General features: G+C 43.5%; 1 protein-coding gene across 1 annotated transcript in view; it reads right to left on the bottom strand.

The window, feature by feature from the left end:
• Positions 1-19,651: 19,651 nt before the first annotated feature.
• LIN9 (lin-9 DREAM MuvB core complex component) overlaps positions 19,652-23,663 on the bottom strand; it is a 68,017-nt gene continuing 64,005 nt past the window's right edge. The window contains exon 15 of the mRNA XM_056568496.1: positions 19,652-22,861. Within this exon, the coding sequence (XP_056424471.1) occupies positions 22,756-22,861 (106 nt within the window). The 3' untranslated portion in view covers positions 19,652-22,755. The remainder of the gene's footprint in view (positions 22,862-23,663) is intronic.

Raw genomic sequence — 23,663 nt, 5'->3', positions numbered from 1 at the left:
GCACACCAGTAGCTCCCTGGAGGTCAGAAACATGCACACCAGTAGCTCCTTGGAGGTCAGGAACATGCACACCAGTAGTTCCCTGGAGATAAGGAACATGCACACCAGTAGTTCCCTGGAGATAAGGAACATGCACACCAGTAGTTCCCTGGAGGTCAGGAACATGCACACCAGTAGTTCCCTGGAGGTCAGGAACATGCACACCAGTAGTTCCCTGGAGGTCAGGAACATGCACACCAGTAGCTCCCTGGAGGTCAGGAACATGCACACTAGTAGCCCCTTGGAGGTCAGGAACATGCACACCAGTAGCCCCTTGGAGGTCAGGAACATGCACACCAGTAGTTCCCTAGAGATAAGGAACATGGGCATCAGTAGTTCCCTGGAAATAAGGAACATGCACACCAGTAGTTCCCTGGAGATAAGGAACATGCACACCAGTAGTTCCCTGGAGGTCAGGAACATGCACACCAGTAGTTCCCTGGAGGTCAGGAACATGCACACCAGTAGCTCCCTGGAGGCTCCCCTGTTCCTCCTCGTACAAAGGATGAATCTCCCACATTAAGTTACAGCTCATTTGATGTCACGATAAGTAGAGCCACAGCCTGTCCAAGAGCCCAATGAGCCAGGCTTGGAAGGAAATCCCCCAGGACACCATCCGCCATCCCATGATACCCTGACGGTAGAAGTGCATACAGGAATGTGGGGGGCCATACACACTACTGAGTCCCAGGAAAGGGGTATACCGGTATTAGAAAAATTGTATTAAAATAACATTATCAGCCTAAGATATATAACTTACTAATATAGTGTCATTGCAATTTGTATTGGCTTTAGCATGGTTTACCTGACAGGAAGTTGTGTAGTCCTCTCATTGTCAAACTAATGTTGTCTCAGCAGCTCCTCCCTATTCCCTGACAGGAAGTTGTGTAGTCTTCTGATTGTCAGCATAGTGCTGTCAAAACAGCACTCTGGCTTCTCTTTCTCTGCTGACAAGATGATGTGTGGTGTTGATTCAGCAGCTCCCTTGCTCCTACCTCTTCCCTGACAGGAAGTTGTGTAGTTCTCTCACTGTCAGTGTAGTGTTACCTTTGCCCCCCCCCCTCAAGTTGTATACTTCTCTGATTGTCAGTGTAGTATTGTCTCAGCAGCTCTCTGGCTCCTCCTTCTCTCCTGACAGGAAGTTGTGTGGTGTTGTTTCATTAGCTCCCTGGTTCCTCCCTCTCCTCTGTTAGGAAGTTTTGTAGTCCTCTGTCAGTGTAGTGTTGTCTCAGCAGCTCCCTGGTTTTTCCTCTTTTTTTGACAGGATTTTGTATGGTTCTCTCATTGGAAGTTTGTGTTGTATCAGCATGCCCCCCCCTCTTTCCCCCAAGACACATTATCCTCTGCTGTCTCAGGAGGCATAACTGTATCTTTCGTGTGATGTCACCACCTCTGACCAGTCCCTACAGCCTAAATCACAATCTCCCAGTCATATACAAGTATATCTTTATCTGGACATTTAGGAAAAATGTGGTGTGATAACAGCATGCTGCCTTGTTCTAAAAAATGCCAAAGGCAGAGAAGCAGACAGGCAATGACTACAGCAGGTGCTGCAATGTCAATCAGATGTGGAATTAAAGGGGTTATCCACCATAAGGTGATTTTAGTACTTACCTGCCAGAACTGGGTATTTCCTGTTGGATTTTGTTCTCTAAACTACACATTCCACAGTTACATGCTTGTAGCATTGTGCCTCCAGCTGTTGCAAAACTACAACTCCCAGCATGCCCGGACAGCCAAAGGCTGTATGGGCATGCTGGGAATTGTAGTTTTGCAACAGCTGGAGGCACAATGCTTGGGAAACACTGTAGCTACACCCTGGGGTGCTGCAGTTCATGTTCTATAGGATTTCAGATTCCGTAACAATAAGTTCAGCCGTTTCTGAAAACATTGACACAAACCAAGGGTTTGTTCTTTTTCAGCTATTAAGAGCCAGGGAAAATAAATGTGAGTACCAGCGCCTCCTGCTGGAATAATGCGGAGCGGCACCATCATTCACATGAACATTCGTGTTCTATGGTCATCTTTCTGCACTGATTGTATAGAAACATACGGGTAACGTCAGGGCATTCTTGTTCAGCCGTTATCATTTATTTGGAACAACTCTCCAGTCTTTGTTGTAGGACTACAACTCCCAGTGCGCACAGATAGACTGCAGCTTTTAGGGTGGTGTTGTAGTTGCAGGATTGCAGCAGAACACAGCCACTGTTCGGGACATGACTGAAGTCACAAGAGCCATATTTGTCTAAATATTACTCAATATCTATATAGAGCAGTTTCCCTCTTTCAGCTGTCACTTGCATGCAGGGAGAGAGAAAAATACATCATAATCTGATCATCCATGTCTTTGTGCCCTCAGAACAGCCCCCACCCTCCTAGAAGACAAACACCATGTGATTTCTGTATGGTCTAGGGCTCTGGCTTCACAGCCACACTTCCCCTCCCTGTGTGAAGCTCTTGCCTGGAGAGAAACAGCCCAGTTTCTCCTCAGCACATAACACTGCTCTTTTCCTGCTGTAGATCTTATCACTGACTGCTGCCATTCAGACCATAGCATGATTTATTACTGTGGGGGGTAAAGAAAAGACATGTACAGTGTGTACTGCTGACAACACCACAGCATGCACACAGATAGTAAGAGCAATTGGCTGGCAGCCGTTACACAGAGCCGCACTGCTGGGAGTTGTAGTCTGGGGTGCAAGAAAGGAAAAATTGTATTTTGGAGACAACAGGGGACACAGGAGCTGGCAAATTTATATGGATAACTACAGGGGACACAGAACAGGTACTGTGGTTGCTTTGGGGCATTTATTTTTCTTAACTTCCCCAGAGCACCTCTTTAAACACAGGATCAGTACAGGATAAGTAATGTATGTACACAGTGGGGGAGATTTATTAAAACCTGTGTAAAGGAAGAGTGGTGCAGTTGCCCATAGCAACCAATCAGATCGCTTCTTTCACTTTTAAAGAAGCCTGTGAAACATTTAAGAAGCCATTTGATTGGTTGCTATGGGTAACTGCACCACTTCCATTACACAGGTTTTGATAAATCAAAAGGAAGTACAGCTCTGGAGTAGAATATAGGATATAACTCAGGATCAGTACAGGATAAGTAATGTATGTACACAGTGACCTCACCAGCAGAATAGTGAGTACAGCTCTGGAGTATAATACAGGATATAACTCAGGATCAGTACAGGATAAGTAATGTATGTACACAGTGACCTCACCAGCAGAATAGTGAGTACAGCTCTGGAGTATAATACAGGATATAACTCAGGATCAGTAATGTATGTACACAGTGATCGCACTGTGCCCGCTTTAAATCAATGACCTGCAGCAGTGTCGAGGGGGGATAAATAGCCGATAACTTATACCGGAATATCGGTATAAGTTATCGGCTATTGGCTATTGGCCCTAACCTCCACCGATTATCGGTATCGGCCCTAAAAAGACGATATCGGTCGATCTCTAGTAGATACACAATGGGGGAAATTTATCAATGTTGGTATAGGTAGAAGTTTTTGTAGATCATTTTGGTTGGTCTAAATTTGGTGCAAATCTCCACACAGTTCTATTTGTACACCTGAGCTGCACCTCACAGGACAAAGGAATTTTGTTCTATTGCTTTGAGGCTCTGATTCCATTGAGGGTTTTTTTTTGTCCACCAGCAAAAACTTTTTGCGTGTGTGTGTGTGTGTGTGTGTGTGTGTGTGTGTGTGTGTGTGTGTGTCTGTGTGTGTGTGTGTGTGTGTCTGTGTGTTTTTGTACCCGGTGGCAATTTTTTTTTTTTTTACTGCCTTTAGGGTACCACTCTGTGGGGTGGATGCAGAGCGCCCAGTCTCCAGAGTGTAAGGTGAGTAGTGATGTATAGCATATACAGGGTGCAGAGCCTCACTTGCCTCTGTCAGCTGTATTGTATACAGGGGTGCATAGTGTACCCTTGTATACTATAAGGAGCCCAGCAAGGAAGGACTTAACCCATGCAGCTGCTGAGCAGTTCTGGGTTAAGTCTTTGTGCCCTATCCTGCATATACAGCTGTCTATAGATGACTGCATATACAGAATACAGTAAGCAGACATCAACAATTGGAGGCTCCCTGTTTAGGAACACCCCAGAGGAAAGCACCAAAAATGTACTAACTATTTTTTTTCTCATTTTAGATATGTGAATGCAGAGGACTACGTCAGAATTGGTGGATTGCGAGGATGACCAGCGTTTTTTTTTTTTTTTTTTTAAATGTCAATAAAAGGGTTAACAAATTTTTTTTGTCAATGTGTTGTGTTTTTTATAATTGAATTTTCAGGCTTAGTAGTTGAAGCCATCTTTTAGACAGAATCCATTACTAAGCTGGGGCTTAGCGTTAGCCCCAAGATCAGTTAGCGCTAACCCCCAATTATTACCCCAGTACCCACCGCCACAGGGGTTCCGTGAAGAGCCGGTACCAACAGGCCCGAACCATCAAAAAATGGCACTCCTGGGCCTAGTCGGTAACAGGCTGGCGTTATTTAGGCTGGGAAGGGCCAGTAACAATGATCCACGCCCACCCTGGTAACATCAGGCTATTGCTGCTTGGCTGTTATTGAAAAAAAATTGGGAAACCACACATTTATTTTAAAAAAACGCATAGGGTTCCCCCTATTTTCAGTATCAGCCAAATACCAACCAAGCAGGACGTTACCAGGGTGGGCGAGGACCATTGTTACTGGCCCTCCCCAGCCTAAATAACACAAGCATGTTACCACCTAGGCCCAGGAGTGCAATTTTTGATGCTCCAGGACTTTTGGTATCGGCTCTTCCCGGAACCCCTGTGGCAGTGGGTACCAGGGTAATAATTGGGCGAAAGCGGTAGCTGATTTTGGGGCTAACACTAAGCCCTGAATTAGTAATAGATTCAGTCTATAAGACAGCTTCCACTACTAAGCCTGAAAACTCTTATAAAAAAACAAGACACAAAAAAAAATAAATCTTTTTTTTTTTTCTCAAACAGTTACCGTAAAATCTCTTTCTCGAAGGATCCAATGGGGGACACAGACCGTGGGGTGTATCTTGCTGTCTCTAGGAGGTGTGACACTATGGCAACAAAAAAAGTCGGCTCCTCCCAGCAGGATATACCTGCCTTCAGGCTCTGAGGTAATCAGTTTAAGTTCTAGAGCCATAGGAGGAGACCGTCAGGTCAAGAAGAACCAAAGGAAAAATCCCAATAAGGGCAGGAGCTGTGTCCCCCAATGGATCCTTCGAGAAAGAGATTTTACAATAAGTGTTAAAAAATCTCCTTTTCTCTATCGGCTCCATTGGGGGACACAGACCGTGGGACGTACCAAAGCCGTCCCTTGGGTGGGCAGATAAGTAATCAGGCAGACGGCCGATCCACTGCCGCCTGAAACAATTAACGCCCCAGACTAGCATCAGCCGATGCAAAAGTATGAACTCTGTAAAACCTCGAGAAAGTGTGCAAAGACAACCAGGTAGCCGCCTTGCAAATCTGCGAGGCTGAGGCTCTATTCTGATAAAAAACGAGAAAAACAACAAGAGGTGCGCCCCTAGTGAGGACCGTTTGATTGTAGTGAAAGTGTAACATAAAGATGGGTTCTTACCCCTAAGTGTTGCGCTTAGAGCACAACACCTATAGTAGCGTAGAAATCACGGGACACCGCTGCCACGAGGAACCACCCGGTTTGACATCCGTCAGTCCGGTAGTAAGCAATGGAAGAAAATATGTGGATAGATTCCTCTTAGGAAGGCGCTGGTACCCAAGGATGGAGATAAACTTCTTTATTGGCAACGCGTTTCGATCCCGAACCGGGATCTTCGTCAGGCATACAATACAATGAGATACGGTTACATTTATAGTGTAAGAGATTTGATGACCACTTCCGGAGAACCGGAAAATGACGTGTCATTGCTACGTGTCAATGGGATAAACTTGACACTTCCATATTTGTAAAATAGATGCAATAAAATTATAAACTAAAACATATAATTAATACAACAATGGGACATTTGCAATAGTTGTAAAAAATCTCATTATAAAAACATTTAAACGAATGAATGAAAAACAGTACCTTAAAAAGACCATTAGGTGGCAGTGGTATTGTAGTACATAAATGTGGGATAAGATCAGTACTTGCAAGTGCACAGTAGATGGCGGTGTTGTAAAAGAGAAAAACATAGAGTGGTGTAATTGCTCACAAACCACCACTAGATGGCAATGTGACCCTGGTTGTATGTGTCAATCTTGTTTCCACATAGGAATAGCGTTCGTGGAGGAAGGAAAGCTATTGGGTAAGTAAACGCAAGAGGTTCTTTTTTAATTTATTATTTGTGCTGATAACATTGATAATTTATTGATTTTTATGGGGGAATGGATTTATTTGTTTTAATTAGAGAATAACTTCTGATAATTCATTGAGGCCATCAGGAACTAAAGTTCCCATCCTGTAGATCCAATATATTTCTTTCCGTTTTAGTTGTTCAAACCTATTGGAGGCGTTCTGTGGTATGGTTTCTAAAGGGGTAATAGTAATAGGATTTGTTTTATCCGGATGGGCTAGAGCGCAATGTTTAGAAACTCCATGTAACAAAAATTTATTTTTGATATTATGACGGTGTTTATTTAGTCTATTGTGAAGTGGTTGAATGGTTCTTCCGACATACTGAAGTGAGCATATGCATTGTATGACATATATTACATAGTCAGATTGACATGTTAAATGAGCTTTAATATTAAATTTTTCACCTGTTTTTTTTGAGATGACATGGGTGAGGCCGTGTGTAATTTCTCCGCAACATCTGCAGTTTCTTCTATAGCATTTATAACTACCCGGTTTTCTTGCGGGATTTCCATGTTTTTCATCATCAGTCTGGGAACGGTGTTGATGTAGCTGGCTTGGGGCCAACAGACTCTTTAGATTAGGAGCCCTCCGAAAGGTTAGCTGTGGATTCATAGGTAAAAGGTTTTTGAGGTAGTTATCCTGCTGTAAAATGTGCCAATGTGACTTTAAAATTTGTTTTATTGAAGGTATATTTTTATTAAAAGTTGTGATAAAATTCATAGAAAATTTCTTAGTCTCTTTTTCGGCATTTGTCTTCTGTTTTGGAACTATGCAACTTTTTTGATCTAGATTTCTTGCTTTCTCGAATGCAGTTTGAATGATTTGTTCGGGGTATTTTTTGGATCTAAAACGTTTGTTTAAAATCCGGGACTGGCTTAAAAAATCACTGTCTCTTGTGCAATTTTTCCTTATCCTCCGAAATTGGCTGAAGGGGATATTCGTAATCCATTTTCTATGATGTCCACTGTGGAAATCCAGATAACTGTTCACATCCACAGATTTAAAATAGGTAGATGTAAAAATATTTTGATCGTCATGAGAAATAGATAGATCTAAAAATGTAATGCTGGTAAAATCTGATTCCATAGTAAAAGAAATACCCCAATCATTGTTATTTAATGTTTCCAACAGTAAAGATTCTGATCCATCTTGTCCCTCCCATATAAAAAATAAATCATCTATAAAACGGCGATAAAATCTGATGTGGGGTGATAAAATGGGGTTGTCCCAAATAAACGAATTTTCGAATTCCCCCATGAATAAATTAGCGAATGAAGGTGCCACTTTAGCGCCCATCGCCGTGCCTGTTTCCTGGTGGTAAATATTTCCATTATATGTAAAATAGTTATTTTGTAAAATGAAACTCAGACCATTAATTAAAAACTCTTTGTGTGCAGTAGATAAGGTGGCATCCTGTTCTAGATATTTTTTGACACACTGTGTCCCTCTAGTGTGATTAATATTACTATAGAGTGCTTGCACATCACACGTAATGAATTTCCAGCCAGGTGTCCATTTAATGTCTAGCAGGGATTCGATTAGATGGGATGAATCGCGAAGGTGGCTCTGTAGGTTGTGAACATGTTCCTGCAAATATAAATCAATGTAGTGAGCTAAATTGCTCGTTGCTGATGATGTGCAGGAGACAATTGGACGGCCTGGAGTTTTTTTTGTATCTTTGTGAATTTTGGGTAAAAAATAAAAATAAGGTTTATTACCATTTTTTATAGTGATATAGTTGCGCTCTTCTTTAGTAAGGATACCCTCTTTAAAGGCATCGTTAATCAGTTCATGGAGATCTGTTTCCATTTTTTTTAAAAGGGTCATTTCTACTGGTGCTGTAGTACAATGTATTTGATAAGATATTCACAGCTTCTTTTTCATAAAAATCTAAATCCATGATGACTAAACCCCCACCCTTATCTGCAGGGCGTATTACAATATTTCTGTTGTTGCGAAGATCCTTCAGTGCTTTCCGTTAATTTTTAGTAATATTTTGTTTCTTTTTACGGTCTTGATTGATTTTATCTTTAAAATCCGATAAAACAAGGTCTGAAAATACTTCAATGTGGGAGCCTTGTTTATGAAAGGGATAGAAGGTGGAAGGTGGTTTCACAGGTTGGTGTCTTGTTTTTTCACCTGGTGATTTTTCTTCCTGTATATCACTCTGTGGATCATGCGGCACATGTGGCAGGCTCATGGTGTCAAAAAATATCTAGAACAGGATGCCACCTTATCTACTGCACACAAAGAGTTTTTAATTAATGGTCTGAGTTTCATTTTACAAAATAACTATTTTACATATAATGGAAATATTTACCACCAGGAAACAGGCACGGCGATGGGCGCTAAAGTGGCACCTTCATTCGCTAATTTATTCATGGGGGAATTCGAAAATTCGTTTATTTGGGACAACCCCATTTTATCACCCCACATCAGATTTTATCGCCGTTTTATAGATGATTTATTTTTTATATGGGAGGGACAAGATGGATCAGAATCTTTACTGTTGGAAACATTAAATAACAATGATTGGGGTATTTCTTTTACTATGGAATCAGATTTTACCAGCATTACATTTTTAGATCTATTTCTCATGACGATCAAAATATTTTTACATCTACCTATTTTAAATCTGTGGATGTGAACAGTTATCTGGATTTCCACAGTGGACATCATAGAAAATGGATTACGAATATCCCCTTCAGCCAATTTCGGAGGATAAGGAAAAATTGCACAAGAGACAGTGATTTTTTAAGCCAGTCCCGGATTTTAAACAAACGTTTTAGATCCAAAAAATACCCCGAACAAATCATTCAAACTGCATTCGAGAAAGCAAGAAATCTAGATCAAAAAAGTTGCATAGTTCCAAAACAGAAGACAAATGCCGAAAAAGAGACTAAGAAATTTTCTATGAATTTTATCACAACTTTTAATAAAAATATACCTTCAATAAAACAAATTTTAAAGTCACATTGGCACATTTTACAGCAGGATAACTACCTCAAAAACCTTTTACCTATGAATCCACAGCTAACCTTTCGGAGGGCTCCTAATCTAAAGAGTCTGTTGGCCCCAAGCCAGCTACATCAACACCGTTCCCAGACTGATGATGAAAAACATGGAAATCCCGCAAGAAAACCGGGTAGTTATAAATGCTATAGAAGAAACTGCAGATGTTGCGGAGAAATTACACACGGTCTCACCCATGTCATCTCAAAAAAAACAGGTGAAAAATTTAATATTAAAGCTCATTTAACATGTCAATCTGACTATGTAATATATGTCATACAATGCATATGCTCACTTCAGTATGTCGGAAGAACCATTCAACCACTTCACAATAGACTAAATAAACACCGTCATAATATCAAAAATAAATTTTTGTTACATGGAGTTTCTAAACATTGCGCTCTAGCCCATCCGGATAAAACAAATCCTATTACTATTACCCCTTTAGAAACCATACCACAGAACGCCTCCAATAGGTTTGAACAACTAAAACGGAAAGAAATATATTGGATCTACAGGATGGGAACTTTAGTTCCTGATGGCCTCAATGAATTATCAGAAGTTATTCTCTAATTAAAACAAATAAATCCATTCCCCCATAAAAATCAATAAATTATCAATGTTATCAGCACAAATAATAAATTAAAAAAGAACCTCTTGCGTTTACTTACCCAATAGCTTTCCTTCCTCCACGAACGCTATTCCTATGTGGAAACAAGATTGACACATACAACCAGGGTCACATTGCCATCTAGTGGTGGTTTGTGAGCAATTACACCACTCTATGTTTTTCTCTTTTACAACACCGCCATCTACTGTGCACTTGCAAGTACTGATCTTATCCCACATTTATGTACTACAATACCACTGCCACCTAATGGTCTTTTTAAGGTACTGTTTTTCATTCATTCGTTTAAATGTTTTTATAATGAGATTTTTTACAACTATTGCAAATGTCCCATTGTTGTATTAATTATATGTTTTAGTTTATAATTTTATTGCATCTATTTTACAAATATGGAAGTGTCAAGTTTATCCCATTGACACGTAGCAATGACACGTCATTTTCCGGTTCTCCGGAAGTGGTCATCAAATCTCTTACACTATAAATGTAACCGTATCTCATTGTATTGTATGCCTGACGAAGATCCCGGTTCGGGATCGAAACGCGTTGCCAATAAAGAAGTTTATCTCCATCCTTGGGTACCAGCGCCTTCCTAAGAGGAATCTATCCACATATTTTCTTCCGAGGCTCTATTCTGGAGAGCCCAGGATGCCCCGACAGAACGAGTGGAATGAGCCACAACCTTGAAAGGAGGAATCCTCCCCTTGCAGCGACAGACTTCCGAAATGGCGGACCGAATCCACCTAGAAATGGTGGCTTTGGAAGCACGTTGTCCCTTGCGACAACCTTCTATAAGGACAAAAAAGGAGTCACACTGACTAAATGAAGAGAGATGGAAGGATAAGCCCAAACAGCCCGGACTACATCCAGCTTGTGTAGTAAGTGCTCCTCAGGATGAGAGGGAGCAGGACAAAAGGATGGGAGGACAATGTCCTCATGGAGATGAAAAGCAGAGACCACCTTGGGCAAAAAGGAAGGATCTGGCCGGAAAAACGACCTTGTCCTTATGGATCACCAGAAACGGAGAACGGCAGGAAAGAGCTGCCAGTTCAGACACCCTCCGGATGGAGGTGATAGCCACAAGAAACGTCACTTTCCAAGAAAGGAGGCGGAGAGACACCTCTCTAAGGGGCTCCAAGGGTGCACCCTGGAGGGCACTCAGAACCAATTTCAAGTCTCAAGGGGGAGAGGAGGACCAATAAGGAGGAACAGCGTGCGCTACCCCTTGAAGGAAGGTCTGGACATGAGAATTAGAAGCCAGAGGCAGCTGGAAAAGAATAGCAAGGCCGAAACCTGACCTTTAACCCCTTTCTGCAGAATGTCATATATAAACGCCGAGTTGTGCAGTGCGTTCGCGCATCCCGACGTTTATAAATGACATTCAGTTAACCCGGCGATGCGCAGCATCGCACGGGTTAACTGGCAGAAGCCCCGCTGTTTCCAGCAGGGGACAACTTCTGCTTCACCCCCCAGGACCATCCATTGATGGTCATGGTCAGCGATCACTGTGATTGGTCCCTGTGGACCAATCACAGTGACCTGGGGTGAAAGTTCAGATCCCCCGCACTGCCCGTCCCTGGAAGTCAGGCAGAACGGGGGACGATGGCTGCGGGGGCTCGCGGGGACCTGCGGCATAGGAGGGGAACACGTAGGGAGCAGCGGCGGGACCGAAGAGCAGCGCGGGAACGGCCGCGTGGATAAAGCAGCGACGGGACCGGCAGGTAAGTATATGGGGTCCTCAGAGGCAGCAGTAAAGATCTTCACTGCTGCTTCTAGGAGTCTGAAAACTACAACTCCCAGCATGCCTAGACAGCCTTTAGCTGTCTGGGCATGCTGGGAGTTGTAGTTTTGCAACATCTGGAGGGCCCCAGTTTGGAGACCATTGTATAATAGTCTCCAATCTGTGCTCTTCCAGCCTGTTGCAAAACTACAACTCCCAGCATGCACTGACTGTCCAGGCATGCTGGGAGTTTTAGTTCAGCAACAGCTGGCCCTTCAGATGTTGCCGAACTACAACTCCCAGCATGCCCGTCAGCTGTCTGGGCATGCTGGGAGTTGTAGTTTTGCAACAACTGGAGACACACTGGTTGGGAAACATTGTCTGTTTCTAACTCAGTGTTTCCTAACCTGTGTGCCGCCAGCTGTTGCAAAACTATAACTCCCAGCATGCACTAACAGACCATGCATGCTGGGAGATGTGGTTTTGCAACAGCTGGTGCACCCCCCCTGTGAATGTACAGGGTACATTCACATGAGCGAGGGTTTTACAGTGGGTTTCTCGCTGCAAGTTTGAGATGCAGCAAATTTTGCGCTGGGAAACTCGCTGTAATCCCCCGCCCATGTGACTGTACCCTAAAAACACTACACTACACTAACACTAAATAAAATAAAAAGTTAAAAACACTACATATACACATACCCCTACACAGCCCCCCTCCCCCAATAAGAACGTCCGGTACACCACTGTTTCCAAAGCAGAGCCTCCAGCTGTTGAAAAACAACAACTCCCAGTATTGCCGGACAGCCGTTGACTGTCCACGCATGCTGGGAGTTTTGCAACAGCTGGAGGCACCCTGTTTGGGAATCACTGACGTAGAATACCCCTATGTCCACCCCTATGCAAATCCCTAATTTAGGCCTCAAATGCACATGGCGCTCTCACTTTGGAGCCCTGTCGTATTTCAGGGCAACAGTTTAAGGCCACATATGGGGTATCGCCGTACTCGGGAGAAATTGCGTTACAAGGTTTGGGGGGCTTTTTCTTCTTTAACCCTTCATGAAACGGAAATGGGGTCTACACCAGAATGTTAGTGTAAAAAAATTTAATTTTTTACACTAACATGCTGGTGTTGCCCTAAACTTTACATTTTCCCAAGAGGTAAAAGGGAAAAAAGCCCCCCAAAATTTGTAACGCAATTTCTCCCGACTACAAAGATACCCCATATGTGGGCGCAAAGTGCTCTGGGGGCGCACAACAAGGCCCAGAAGGGAGAGTGCACCATGTACATTTGAGGTGATTTGCACAGGGGTGGCTGATTGTTACAGCGGTTTTGACAAACGCAAAAATAAAAACCCACATGTGACCCCATTTCGGAAACGACACCCCTCACGGAATGTAATGAGGGGTGCAGTGAGAATTTACCCCCCACAGGTGTCTGACGGATCTTTGGAACAGTGGTCCGTGAAAATGAAAACTTGTACAGCCCACTGTTCCAAAGATCTGTCAGACACCAGTGGGGGGCAAATGCTCACTGTACCCCTTGTTACGTTCCTCAAGGGGTCTAGTTTCTAAAATAGTATGCCATGTGTTTTTTTTTTTTTGCTATTCTGGCACCTTAGGGGTTTCCTAAATGCGACATGCCCCCCGAGCAAAATTTGCTCTCAAAAAGCCAAATAGGACTCCTTCTCTTCTGAGCATTGTAGTTCGCCCATAATGCACTTCAGGTCAACTTATGGGGTACCTCCATACTCAGAAGAGATGGGGTTAAAAATTTTGGGGGGTATTTTCTGCTATTAACCCTTGCAAAAATGTGAAATTTGGGGGGAAACACATTTTAGTGAAAAACAATTTTTTTTTTTTACATATGCAAAAGTCGTGAAACACCTGTGGGGTATTAAGGCTCACTTTATTCCTTATTACGTTCCTCAAGGGGTCTCGTTTCCAAAATGGTATGCCATGTGTTTTTTTTTTTTTGCTGTTCTGGCACCATAGGGGCTTCCTAAATGCGACATGCCCCCCGAGCAAACTTTGCTCTCAAAAAGCCAAATATGACTCCTCCTCTTCTAAGCATTGTAGTTCGCCCGTAGTGTACTTCAGGTCAACTTATGGGGTACCTCCATACTCAAGAGAAGGGGTTACAAATATTGGAGCGTATTTCTTCTATTAACCCTTGGAAAAATTTGAAATTTGAGGGGAAACACATTTTAGTGAAAAATATATATATTTTTTTTTACATATGCAAAAGTCGTGAAACACCTGTGGGGTATTAAGGCTCACTTTATTCCTTGTTACATTCCTCAAGGGGTCTAGTTTCCAAAATGGTATGCCATGTGAGGGTTTTTTGCTGTTCTGGCACCATAGGGGCTTCTTAAATGCAACATGCCCCCCAAAAACCATTTCAGAAAAACGTACTCTCCAAAATCCCCTTGTCGCTCCTTCGCTTCTGAGCCCTCTACTGTGCCCGCCGAACACTTTACATAGACATATGAGGTATGTGCTTACTCAAGAGAAATTGGGCTACAAATATAAGTATACATTTTCTCCTTTTACCCCTTGTAAAAATAAAAAAATTGGGTCTACAAGAACATGCGAGTGTAAAAAATGAAGATTGTGAATTTTCTCCTTCACTTTGCTTCTATTCCTGTGAAACCCCTAAAAGGGATAAAACGCTGACTGAATGTCATTTTGAATACTTTGGGTGGTGCAGTTTTTATAATGGGGTCATTTGTGGGGTAATATGAAGGCCCTTCAGATCCACTTCAAACATGAACTGATCCCTGAAAAATAGTGAGTTTGAAAATTTTGTGAAAAATTTGAAAATTGCTGCTGAACTTTGAAGCTCTCTGGTGTCTTCCAAAAGTAAAAACTCATAAATTTTATGATGCAAACATAAAGTAGACATATTGTATATGTGAATAAAAATTTTTTTTATTTGTAATATACATTTTCCTTACAAGCAGAGAGCTTCAAAGTTAGAAAAATGCTACATTTTCAAATTTTTCATCAAAATTTAGGATTTTTCACAAGGAAAGGATGCAAGTTACCACAAAAATTTACCACTATGTTAAAGTAGAATATGTCACGAAAAAACAATCTCTGAATCAGAATGATAACTAAAAGCATTCCAGAGTTATTAATGTTTAAAGTGACAGTGGTGAGATGTGCAAAAAACGCTCTGGTCTTTAAGGCCAAAATGGGCTTGGTCCTTAAGGGGTTAAGGGAACTGAGAGACAATCCCAGTTCCAACCCCGACTGCAAAAAGGAGAGAAGACGGGAACCGCGAAGGTTACCAGAGAGAAGCCCTGAGCCGCACACTAACGAAGATAAGACCGACAAGAACGGTGGTAAATTCTTGCGGAGGAGGGCTTACGAGCCTTGAGCAAGGTGTGAATGATTGGGAAGAGAACCCGCAGCCCTCAGAACCGCGGTCTCAACCGCCACGCCGTCGAATGTAGTGACTGTAAAATGGGGTGGCAAAGAGGACTCTGAGTGAGTAGGTCCGGGCGGAGCGTAAGGCACAGGGGAGTGTCGTCCAGGAACCTGACTACGTCGGCGTGCCACGACCTTCGGGGCCAATCTGGAGCTACCAGAATGGCGGGAACGTCCTATGCTTTGATCTTCCTCAGCACCCTGGGAAGGAGCGGAAGAGGAGGGAACAAATAGGGTAGGGCGAATCCCGCCCAAGAAACCATTAGGGTGTCCACAGCAGATCCTGATGGTCCCGGTACTTGGGCATCAATGGAGGGATCAAGCGATTGAGCCGGAACGCGAAGAGGTCCACTTCCGGAATGCCCCAGAGGTCACAGAGCTGCACAAAGACCTCTGGATGAAGGGACCACTCGCCGGGGTCGTTGAGGACCGACTGAGATGGCCGGAACCTTGTTCCCAGTCCAAGTGAGAATCTTGGTCACCTCGGTCATGGCTGCCGAGCTGCGAGAGCTGTCCTGTCGATTTATGTAGGCCACGGATGTGGCGTTATCTGACAGAACACGGACAGGACGGGACTGAAGACGGAACTCCCAATGAATAAGAAAAGACGAATCGCCCGCAATTCCAATATGTTTATCGGAAGAAGGGTCTCCAGGGGAGACCAGAGTCCCTGAACCATCCAATCCCGGAACACGCCGTCCCAGCCCGACAGGCTGGCATCCGTTGAAACCACCTGCCAGAGAAAGGGAAGAAACAACTGCATTTAGAGGAGAGGGGGGGGGGGGGGGGCGGAGAGTACCCTTCTGGAACCGCAAAGCGGAGGTACCGATGATGGCCCGGAAATAATGACACATGGAGGTGGGCATCCTTGATGTCCACCAATGGAAGAAACTCTCCTTGTTCCAGAGACACCACTACCGAACGGAGAGAATCCATTCTGAAGTGGCGGATGGTAAAGACTGTTGAGACGCTTGAGATCCAGAATCGGCGCACAGAACAGACCCTTTGGGGACCACAAAAAGATTTGAAAGGAACCCCAAAAAACGTTCCCCTGGAGGAACGGGGCCAAAAAAACCCTGGAGAAGCAGGGTTTGGAGAGCCACTCTAAATTGCTTCGCTAGAGGAGGAGACCGGGGGGCCCAGAAACGAAAAAAGATCCCCCGGAAGGGAGGAGAATTCGATCCGGTAACCGTTGGACACCACGTCCCTGACCCCAGAGTCCTGAATATATGGGATCCAGATGACTCTGAAAAACAAGAGACGACCGCTCACCCGAAAAAAACCGCGGGTGAGGGCCTTACTGCATGCAGAAGTGGGTTTGCGGTTCTCCGATTTGCCCGCTCCATGTCAAGTCCGCACAGTGCTCGGGGGAATAGGGCGGGTGGCCTAAACGCCGGCAGAGACGGCCGGCGAAAGTGAAAGTAAGCCGGTGCTGAAGCGCCCGGCTCGTAGCAGCGCTGCGGCTGTCAGCCGCGAATAAGGCGCTGAGGGAAAACAAAAGTAAGCTGGTGCTGAGAGCGCCCGGCCCGAAACAGCGCAGCGCTGGGGTAGTAGAACCAAGCAACACACACACACAACATAGTAAAGTGCCCCAAAACACATGCCCTACATATATGCCCTCTTCGGTGCCACTGCTCCCCCAATAAAAAATGCAGCCCCTGTATAAACCAGCCCCATAAACTGAAGGTGGGCCAAAATCAGGGGGTCTCCAGTGGTTGCGAGCTCCGTACCTATGGAGAAAAAGGGGGGGAAATTTCTTACCTCAGTCAGAAGAACTTACCTAATGGAGTCTTTCGTGAAGTCTTCAGCCAGCTTATGGTCCCTGCATCACGCCTAGCTGCTATATTGCGAGCGAGGCGAGCAGAGACATAGGGGGACCCGGACCCAGGCGCTGGCGAGGGGGGTTAACAGCGCATATAAGCAATGTCTGTGCCCCCTTACTCGCAATGGGGAAACGGGGAACTGCAGTCCCTGAGTCCCCACCTGAAAACAGAAAAGAAAAAAGGAAACGAACACGTCCCTATACTAGGAAAACAAAAAACAGTAGACCTGGTCTGGAGCAAACCAGACCCGTCCACCTCCTTAGACACTAAGCTTAAACTGATTACCTCAGAGCCTGAAGGCGGGTATATCCTGCTGGGAGGAGCCGACTTTTTTTGTTGCCATAGTGTCACACCTCCTAGAGACAGCAAGATACACCCCACGGTCTGTGTCCCCCAGAGCCGATAGAGAAATTTTATTTTAAAAAAACCACTCCCCCACAGCCCTCGTTAACCATTTTATTGAAATTAAAAAACGCTGGTCATCGGCGCAGTCCACCGAATCTGACGTAGTCCTCCACATTCATGTATTGGAAATGGGAAGAAAAGAAAAACAAGAAATCTGGGTTAGTACATTTTTTGCACTCTCCCCTGGGGAGAGCTCACATAATGCAGTGTGTTCCTAAACAGGGAGCCTCCAATTGTTGCTAAACTACAACTCCCATCATGGGAGGCTGTAGTTAAGCAACAGCTGGAGTATCCCTGTTTGGGAACACACTGCCAGAAAGGCTCTGTTCCCATTATGCAAAACGCATAATGAGAACAGAGTCAGGCCTGGACTGTGTAGCTCTGCACCCTAATGACATCATCACAAGGGGGGTCAGAGCAGTAAGGAGTGAGTCCCCCTTTCGATCTGTCCCTCCGCCCTTGGACTACTACTCCCATTATGAGAGTCTGTCCCATCATGGGGGTAGTTGTAGTACCGGAGTAGTACAGAGTCTGTCCATGATGGGAGTAGTAGTCCTAAAAGTCCCGCAGCCAGGGGATGTGCAAGTGTCGTCCCTCAGCGCTGCGGTACTACAACTACTCCCATCATGGGACAGATTCTGTCCCATAATGGGAGTAGTTGTAGTTTAGCAGTGTTGAAGGACGGCTCCTGCATCCCCCGGCTGTCTGGGTAGAACACTTTCAAACATGGCTTTTTCCATGGTGTATTTTTGCGTTAAAAAAAAAAAAAAAAAATAAAAAAACTTATTCGCACCAAAAAAATGTGTCTAAACAAAAAACGCACATGATAAATTAGTATTCACTGTAAAATGCATTCCACAATACATGAAAATAAATAGAGTACTTGCTTTTTTGCTTTATCAAAAAAGATGCAACGAAAGTCACTGCGCTAAAAAAAAAAAGGGGTACTCTCAATGATAAATCTCCCCTAGTGACCCCACCAGCAGAATAGTGAGTATAGCTCTGGATAATAAGACAGGATATAACTCAGGATCAGTACAGGATAAGCAATGTAATGTATGTACACAGTGACCTCACCAGCAGAATAGTGAGTACAGCTCTGGAGTATAATACAGGATATAACTCAGGATCAGTACAGGATAAGAAATGTAATGTATGTACACAGTGACCTCACCAGCAGAATAGTGAGTACAGCTCTGGGGTATATACAGTATATAACTCAGGATCAGTACAGGATAAGTAATGTAATGTATGTACACAGTGATCTCACCAGCAGAATAGTGAGTACAGCTCTGGAGTATAATACAGGATATAACTCAGGATCAGTACAAGATAAGTAATGTAATGTATGTACACAGTGACCCCACCAGCAGAATAGTGAGTACAGCTCTGGAGTATAATACAGGATATAACTCAGGAACAGTACAGGATAAGTAATGTAATGTGTGTACACAGTGACCTCACCAGCAGAATAGTGAGTACAGCTCTGGAGTATAATACAGGATATAACTCAGGATCAGTACAGGATAAGTAATGTAATGTATATACACCGTGACCTCACCAGCAGAATAGTGAGTACAGCTCTGGAGTATAATACAGAATATAACTCAGGATCAGTACAGGATAAGTAATGTAATGTATGTACACAGTGACCTCACCAGCAGAATAGTGAGTACAGCTCTGGGGTATAATACAGGATATAACTCAGGATCAGTACAGGATAAGTAATGTAATGTATGCACACAGTGACCTCACCAGCAGAATAGTGAGTACAGCTCTGGAGTATAATACAGGATATAACTCAGGATCAGTACAGGATAAGTAATGTAATGTATATACACCGTGACCTCACCAGCAGAATAGTGAGTACAGCTCTGGAGTATAATACAGAATATAACTCAGGATCAGTACAGGATAAGTAATGTAATGTATGTACACAGTGACCTCACCAGCAGAATAGTGAGTACAGCTCTGGGGTATAATACAGGATATAACTCAGGATCAGTACAGGATAAGTAATGTAATGTATGCACACAGTGACCTCACCAGCAGAATAGTGAGTACAGCTCTGGAGTATAATACAGGATATAACTCAGGATCAGTTTACTCACAGGAATCACATCCACAGTGTTCTTTGTCTTTCTAACCATACGCTGCTTTATTAAAATAAAAAACCTCTCATAACAAGTCCACACATACATTACATACATATAGATATCAGCCCTCAGGTAGTGACAAGAAAGATACAAAGTACACCAGAACTCTTAGAATATTGTTTTTCTTTTTAAACTATACAAGCACCTCAGGGCGAGGCTCTGTACAATACCATAAAATACTTCATTATTTGTAGGTTCTAAAATATTGGAGGGGAGAACATTACCTATAGCTAGCTCTTAAAACAAACGTGAAATGTTTTAATTTGTCGTTCATCTCTCTCACCCCAATACACAACTTTGTACAAAATAAAAATTTCAGGGGGACACACATATACATGCGCTCTGCAATGCTTCTTCAGATAACTGCTATACACCAAACAATAAATCTCATCTACCGTGTTAACGGCCACAATCGGCAAGATGGTGACACTGCTGCCCAGTCCTCTGGTAACGTCTGCCATGACACGCCTGGGGTCCTATAAATATGGACTGATCATGACTAAAAAACTAATAAACCAGTGTTTCCCCAACCAGGGTGCCTCGAGCTGTTACAAAACTACAACTCCCAGCATGCCCAGACAGCCATCAGCTGTCCGGGCATGCTGTGAGTTGTAGTTTTGCAACAGCTGGAGGCACCCTGGCTGGGGAAATCCTGCTCTGAGCATTGCTCTTGGTCTCCCATCTACTGCCCAGACCATGATACCTGCTGCTTAGCATGCATGGAGTTGTAGTTTTGCTACAGCTGGAGGCACCCTGGTTCGGAAACACTGCTCTTAGCATTGTTGTTGGTCTCCCATTCGCTGCTCAGACCATGATACCTGCTGCTTAGCATTCTGGGAGTTGAAGTTTTGCAACAGCTGGAAGCACCATGGTTCGTTTTTAAAGCAGTGTTTCCCAACCAGGGTGGCTCCAGCTGTAGCAAAACTACAACTCCATGCATGCTAAGCAGCAGGTATCATGGTCTGGGCAGTAGATGGGAGACCAAGAGCAATGCTCAGAGCAGGATTTCCCAACTACAACTCTCAGCATGCCCGGATATCTGTTAGCTGTCCGGACATGGTGGGACTTGTAGTTTTGCAACAGCTGGAGGCACATTGGTTGGGATACACTGCTCTGAGCATTATTGGTCTCCCATCCACTGCCCAGACCATGATAGCTGCTGCTTAGCATGCTGGGAGTTGTAGTTTTGCAACAGCTGGAGGCACAATGGTTGTGAAACACTGCTTTGAGCATTGTCGGTGGTCTCCTATTCACTGCCCAGACCATGATACCTGCTGCTTAGCATGCTGAGAGTTGTTTTGCAACAGCTGGAGGCAATCAGCTTGGGAAACTGTATTAAACTATTATAACTTGACTCCTATTAAGTGCAACTTTGGAGAAACTCTAAAATATACTTAGCTATTTGTTAAAGGGGGCCTTCACTTTCCATAAATCTGCTTCTTAATATATTTTTTCAGTGTCTAACCGATCAGGTTATGGCTGAATGGACCAATGGTCTGACACGTGTGGTGAAGCTTCATTTAACTCTATGGGTCACACAGCGAACTAAAACTCCCAGCAGGCCTTTGGCTGTATCCCTAGGAATCAAACTTGCAGATGTTACTCAAGCTTAACTTATATAGAGCCGACAGCATAAAAGCATCTCGGCAGCTGACTCTGCACCTCTTTGAATAGAATGTCCCTTACAGTTTTAGCGGAACAATCGGATCCCTTGCATTTCCCCCAAGCATTGGAACTAACCCCTGATGATGTAGAGAGGGTGGGGAAAGAGAACCAGAAAGAATTGGAGGACCCCTTACAGTCAATGTGTCTCCAGCTGCTGCCGGGATTGAATGGCTTAACATTTCATTACTGTTAAACAATCTGTGGCTCTAGAGCTGTTGCAAAACTACAATTCCCATAATGCCACAACAGACTGTAGCCTTCAGTGGAGAATGAAAATTGTAGTTGGGGATTAAAAAAAACTGTGCATTAGAGCAGTTCTTCCCAACCAGACGTGCCTCTAGCTGTGGCAAAACTACAACTCCCAAAATGCCCAGGCATCCAAAGGCTGTACAGGCATGCTGGTGGTTGTAGTTTTGTAACAGCAGGAGGCACGTCTGGTTGGGAAACACTGCTTTGAGCATTGATGTTGGTCTCCCGTTCACTGACCAGACCATGATACCTGCGGCTTAGCATGCTGGAGGTTGTAGTTTTGCAACAGCTGGAGGCACACTGGTTGGGAAACATTGCATTAGAGTGATCAATTTATTAAAACTAATATTACTGGCAAAGTCGGTCTAAACTGAAACTATACTTAACTTTTATTTGTAAAAAACTAAAGTGTACTCCCAAATCTGGTCACTATTTCACAGATCCCAAAAAAGGTGTTCAAAGTTGGATGCACACTTTAACCACTGTAAATATATATATATATATATATATATATATATATATATATATATATATTCACACATATACAAACACCCAACTTTCTAATTCATTTTGCTTTTCAATTTCTCTCCATATTCTAAGATCCATACTTGCCGTCAGTGAATGGGAACCTTTGTGCAGCTGATGTATTGAGCCTTTACTGGATACAATTGTAGCAGATCAGCAGCTGTAAAGACTCTATAGATTTTTTTTTTATGTTGCTGGAATTAAAACATCAAAGAGCAGCAAGCAGAGATCATGAAAATGGGAGGAACTAAAACACAAAGTATATGAGTAAGTTTCAGAACTTTGTCTTGTATGAGGTTTAAGCTTTAAGATAAAAACAAAAAAACAAGGGTTTTTCCCTAGATTTTTTATGTGTATCCTTCACTTACAAGTGATCAAGAATAGCTCTAGAGCTCAGCTGCTGCAGCTATGGCGCCATCTACATGTTGGAGGAACTAAAGCAGGAGAATCCAGTCCATCTCGATGACAGGAGGACGGAAGGCCGTCTGCAGGGATCACTGGGTGTTCCATTTTCTTTCCAACTTGCAAAAAAAATAAAAAATTGGTGCAATTTTGATTGTGGCTCGGCAATGCTAACAGCTATTCCATGCACTCGTGTATCCATAGGACGAAGTAAATAAAAATAGGTGAGGTCCGTAATGCTGGTTCGCTTTCTCTTTTTTTTTCCCGTTATTTTCTATATATTTTTTTTCTTTAGTACAAACAAAAAAAGTTTGTCATCTGTGAGTTACAGACAAGTCCGGCTGGAAGTTAAAACGTTGGGCGGATTTATCAGTCCCTGTTTGTGTTATTGGCGGAGAAGGCATGCAGGTTTCCCATCTGACTCAGTCCGCTCTGAATGTGTGCCACGTGGATCTCAACGTTGTCCTGAAAACAGCTGCAAAAGGGGAGAGACAAAGACATTTTGGTTTAAGCTTCCGGGAAGGGTTCCATTCACTGAGAGGCAAGCATGGCTCCTAACTATGGTGAGAAATTGGTACAAAAGTATATTAGAAAGTCGCGGGACCGATTGTGATCCTCGTCCTGACATCGCCTGCTGAACAAAAACCCATTGCTAAAACGTTAATTCTTTTGGCAGAATACGGATCTATCCCCCTTCCCCAGAAGTTATGTTTTTCAGACGTGAGCACGTGATCATGAACCAGCACATGTTTAAAGTGTACCTGTCAGATACAACAAAAAAAACATATTTTTTAATATATCACTCAGTACCTGATCATGTACATCTAATTTTTATGTGTCTAGCACCTTTATTTTTTTTTTTATTACACTTAATTTAGTTCACTAGTCTGAATTCCTCTCAAAGGGAGGGGGTGTGGCCTCACTGTGCAGGTCTCCGCCCCCTCCCTCAGTATGCTGTCTGCTCACATCTCCCCTAGCATTAGCAAAACTACAACTCCCAGCATGTCCTCACTGACAGTAGTGGGACACAAGCTGACAGTGGGAGGATTTTACCTCCAGCTCTGAACCCTGCACTCACAGCTGTCAATCAAGGAAGTGTGTCCATGACATAGGTGATGACGCATGGACACAGCAGGACTAGTATGTATCCAAGCAGGCAGGGGGCGCAGTTGTTTGACTGGCTTTTTCAGTATGAAACACTAAATTTTGTAATGAAAGCAATTGCAAAACCTATTGGTTATACATGCTTTACAACAGATCAAAAGCTTTTGTATCTG

This window comes from Hyla sarda, chromosome 3, assembly GCF_029499605.1.
Source record: "Hyla sarda isolate aHylSar1 chromosome 3, aHylSar1.hap1, whole genome shotgun sequence".
Taxonomy (NCBI): Eukaryota; Metazoa; Chordata; class Amphibia; order Anura; family Hylidae; genus Hyla; species Hyla sarda.
This window is presented reverse-complemented; position numbering and strand designations above follow the sequence as displayed.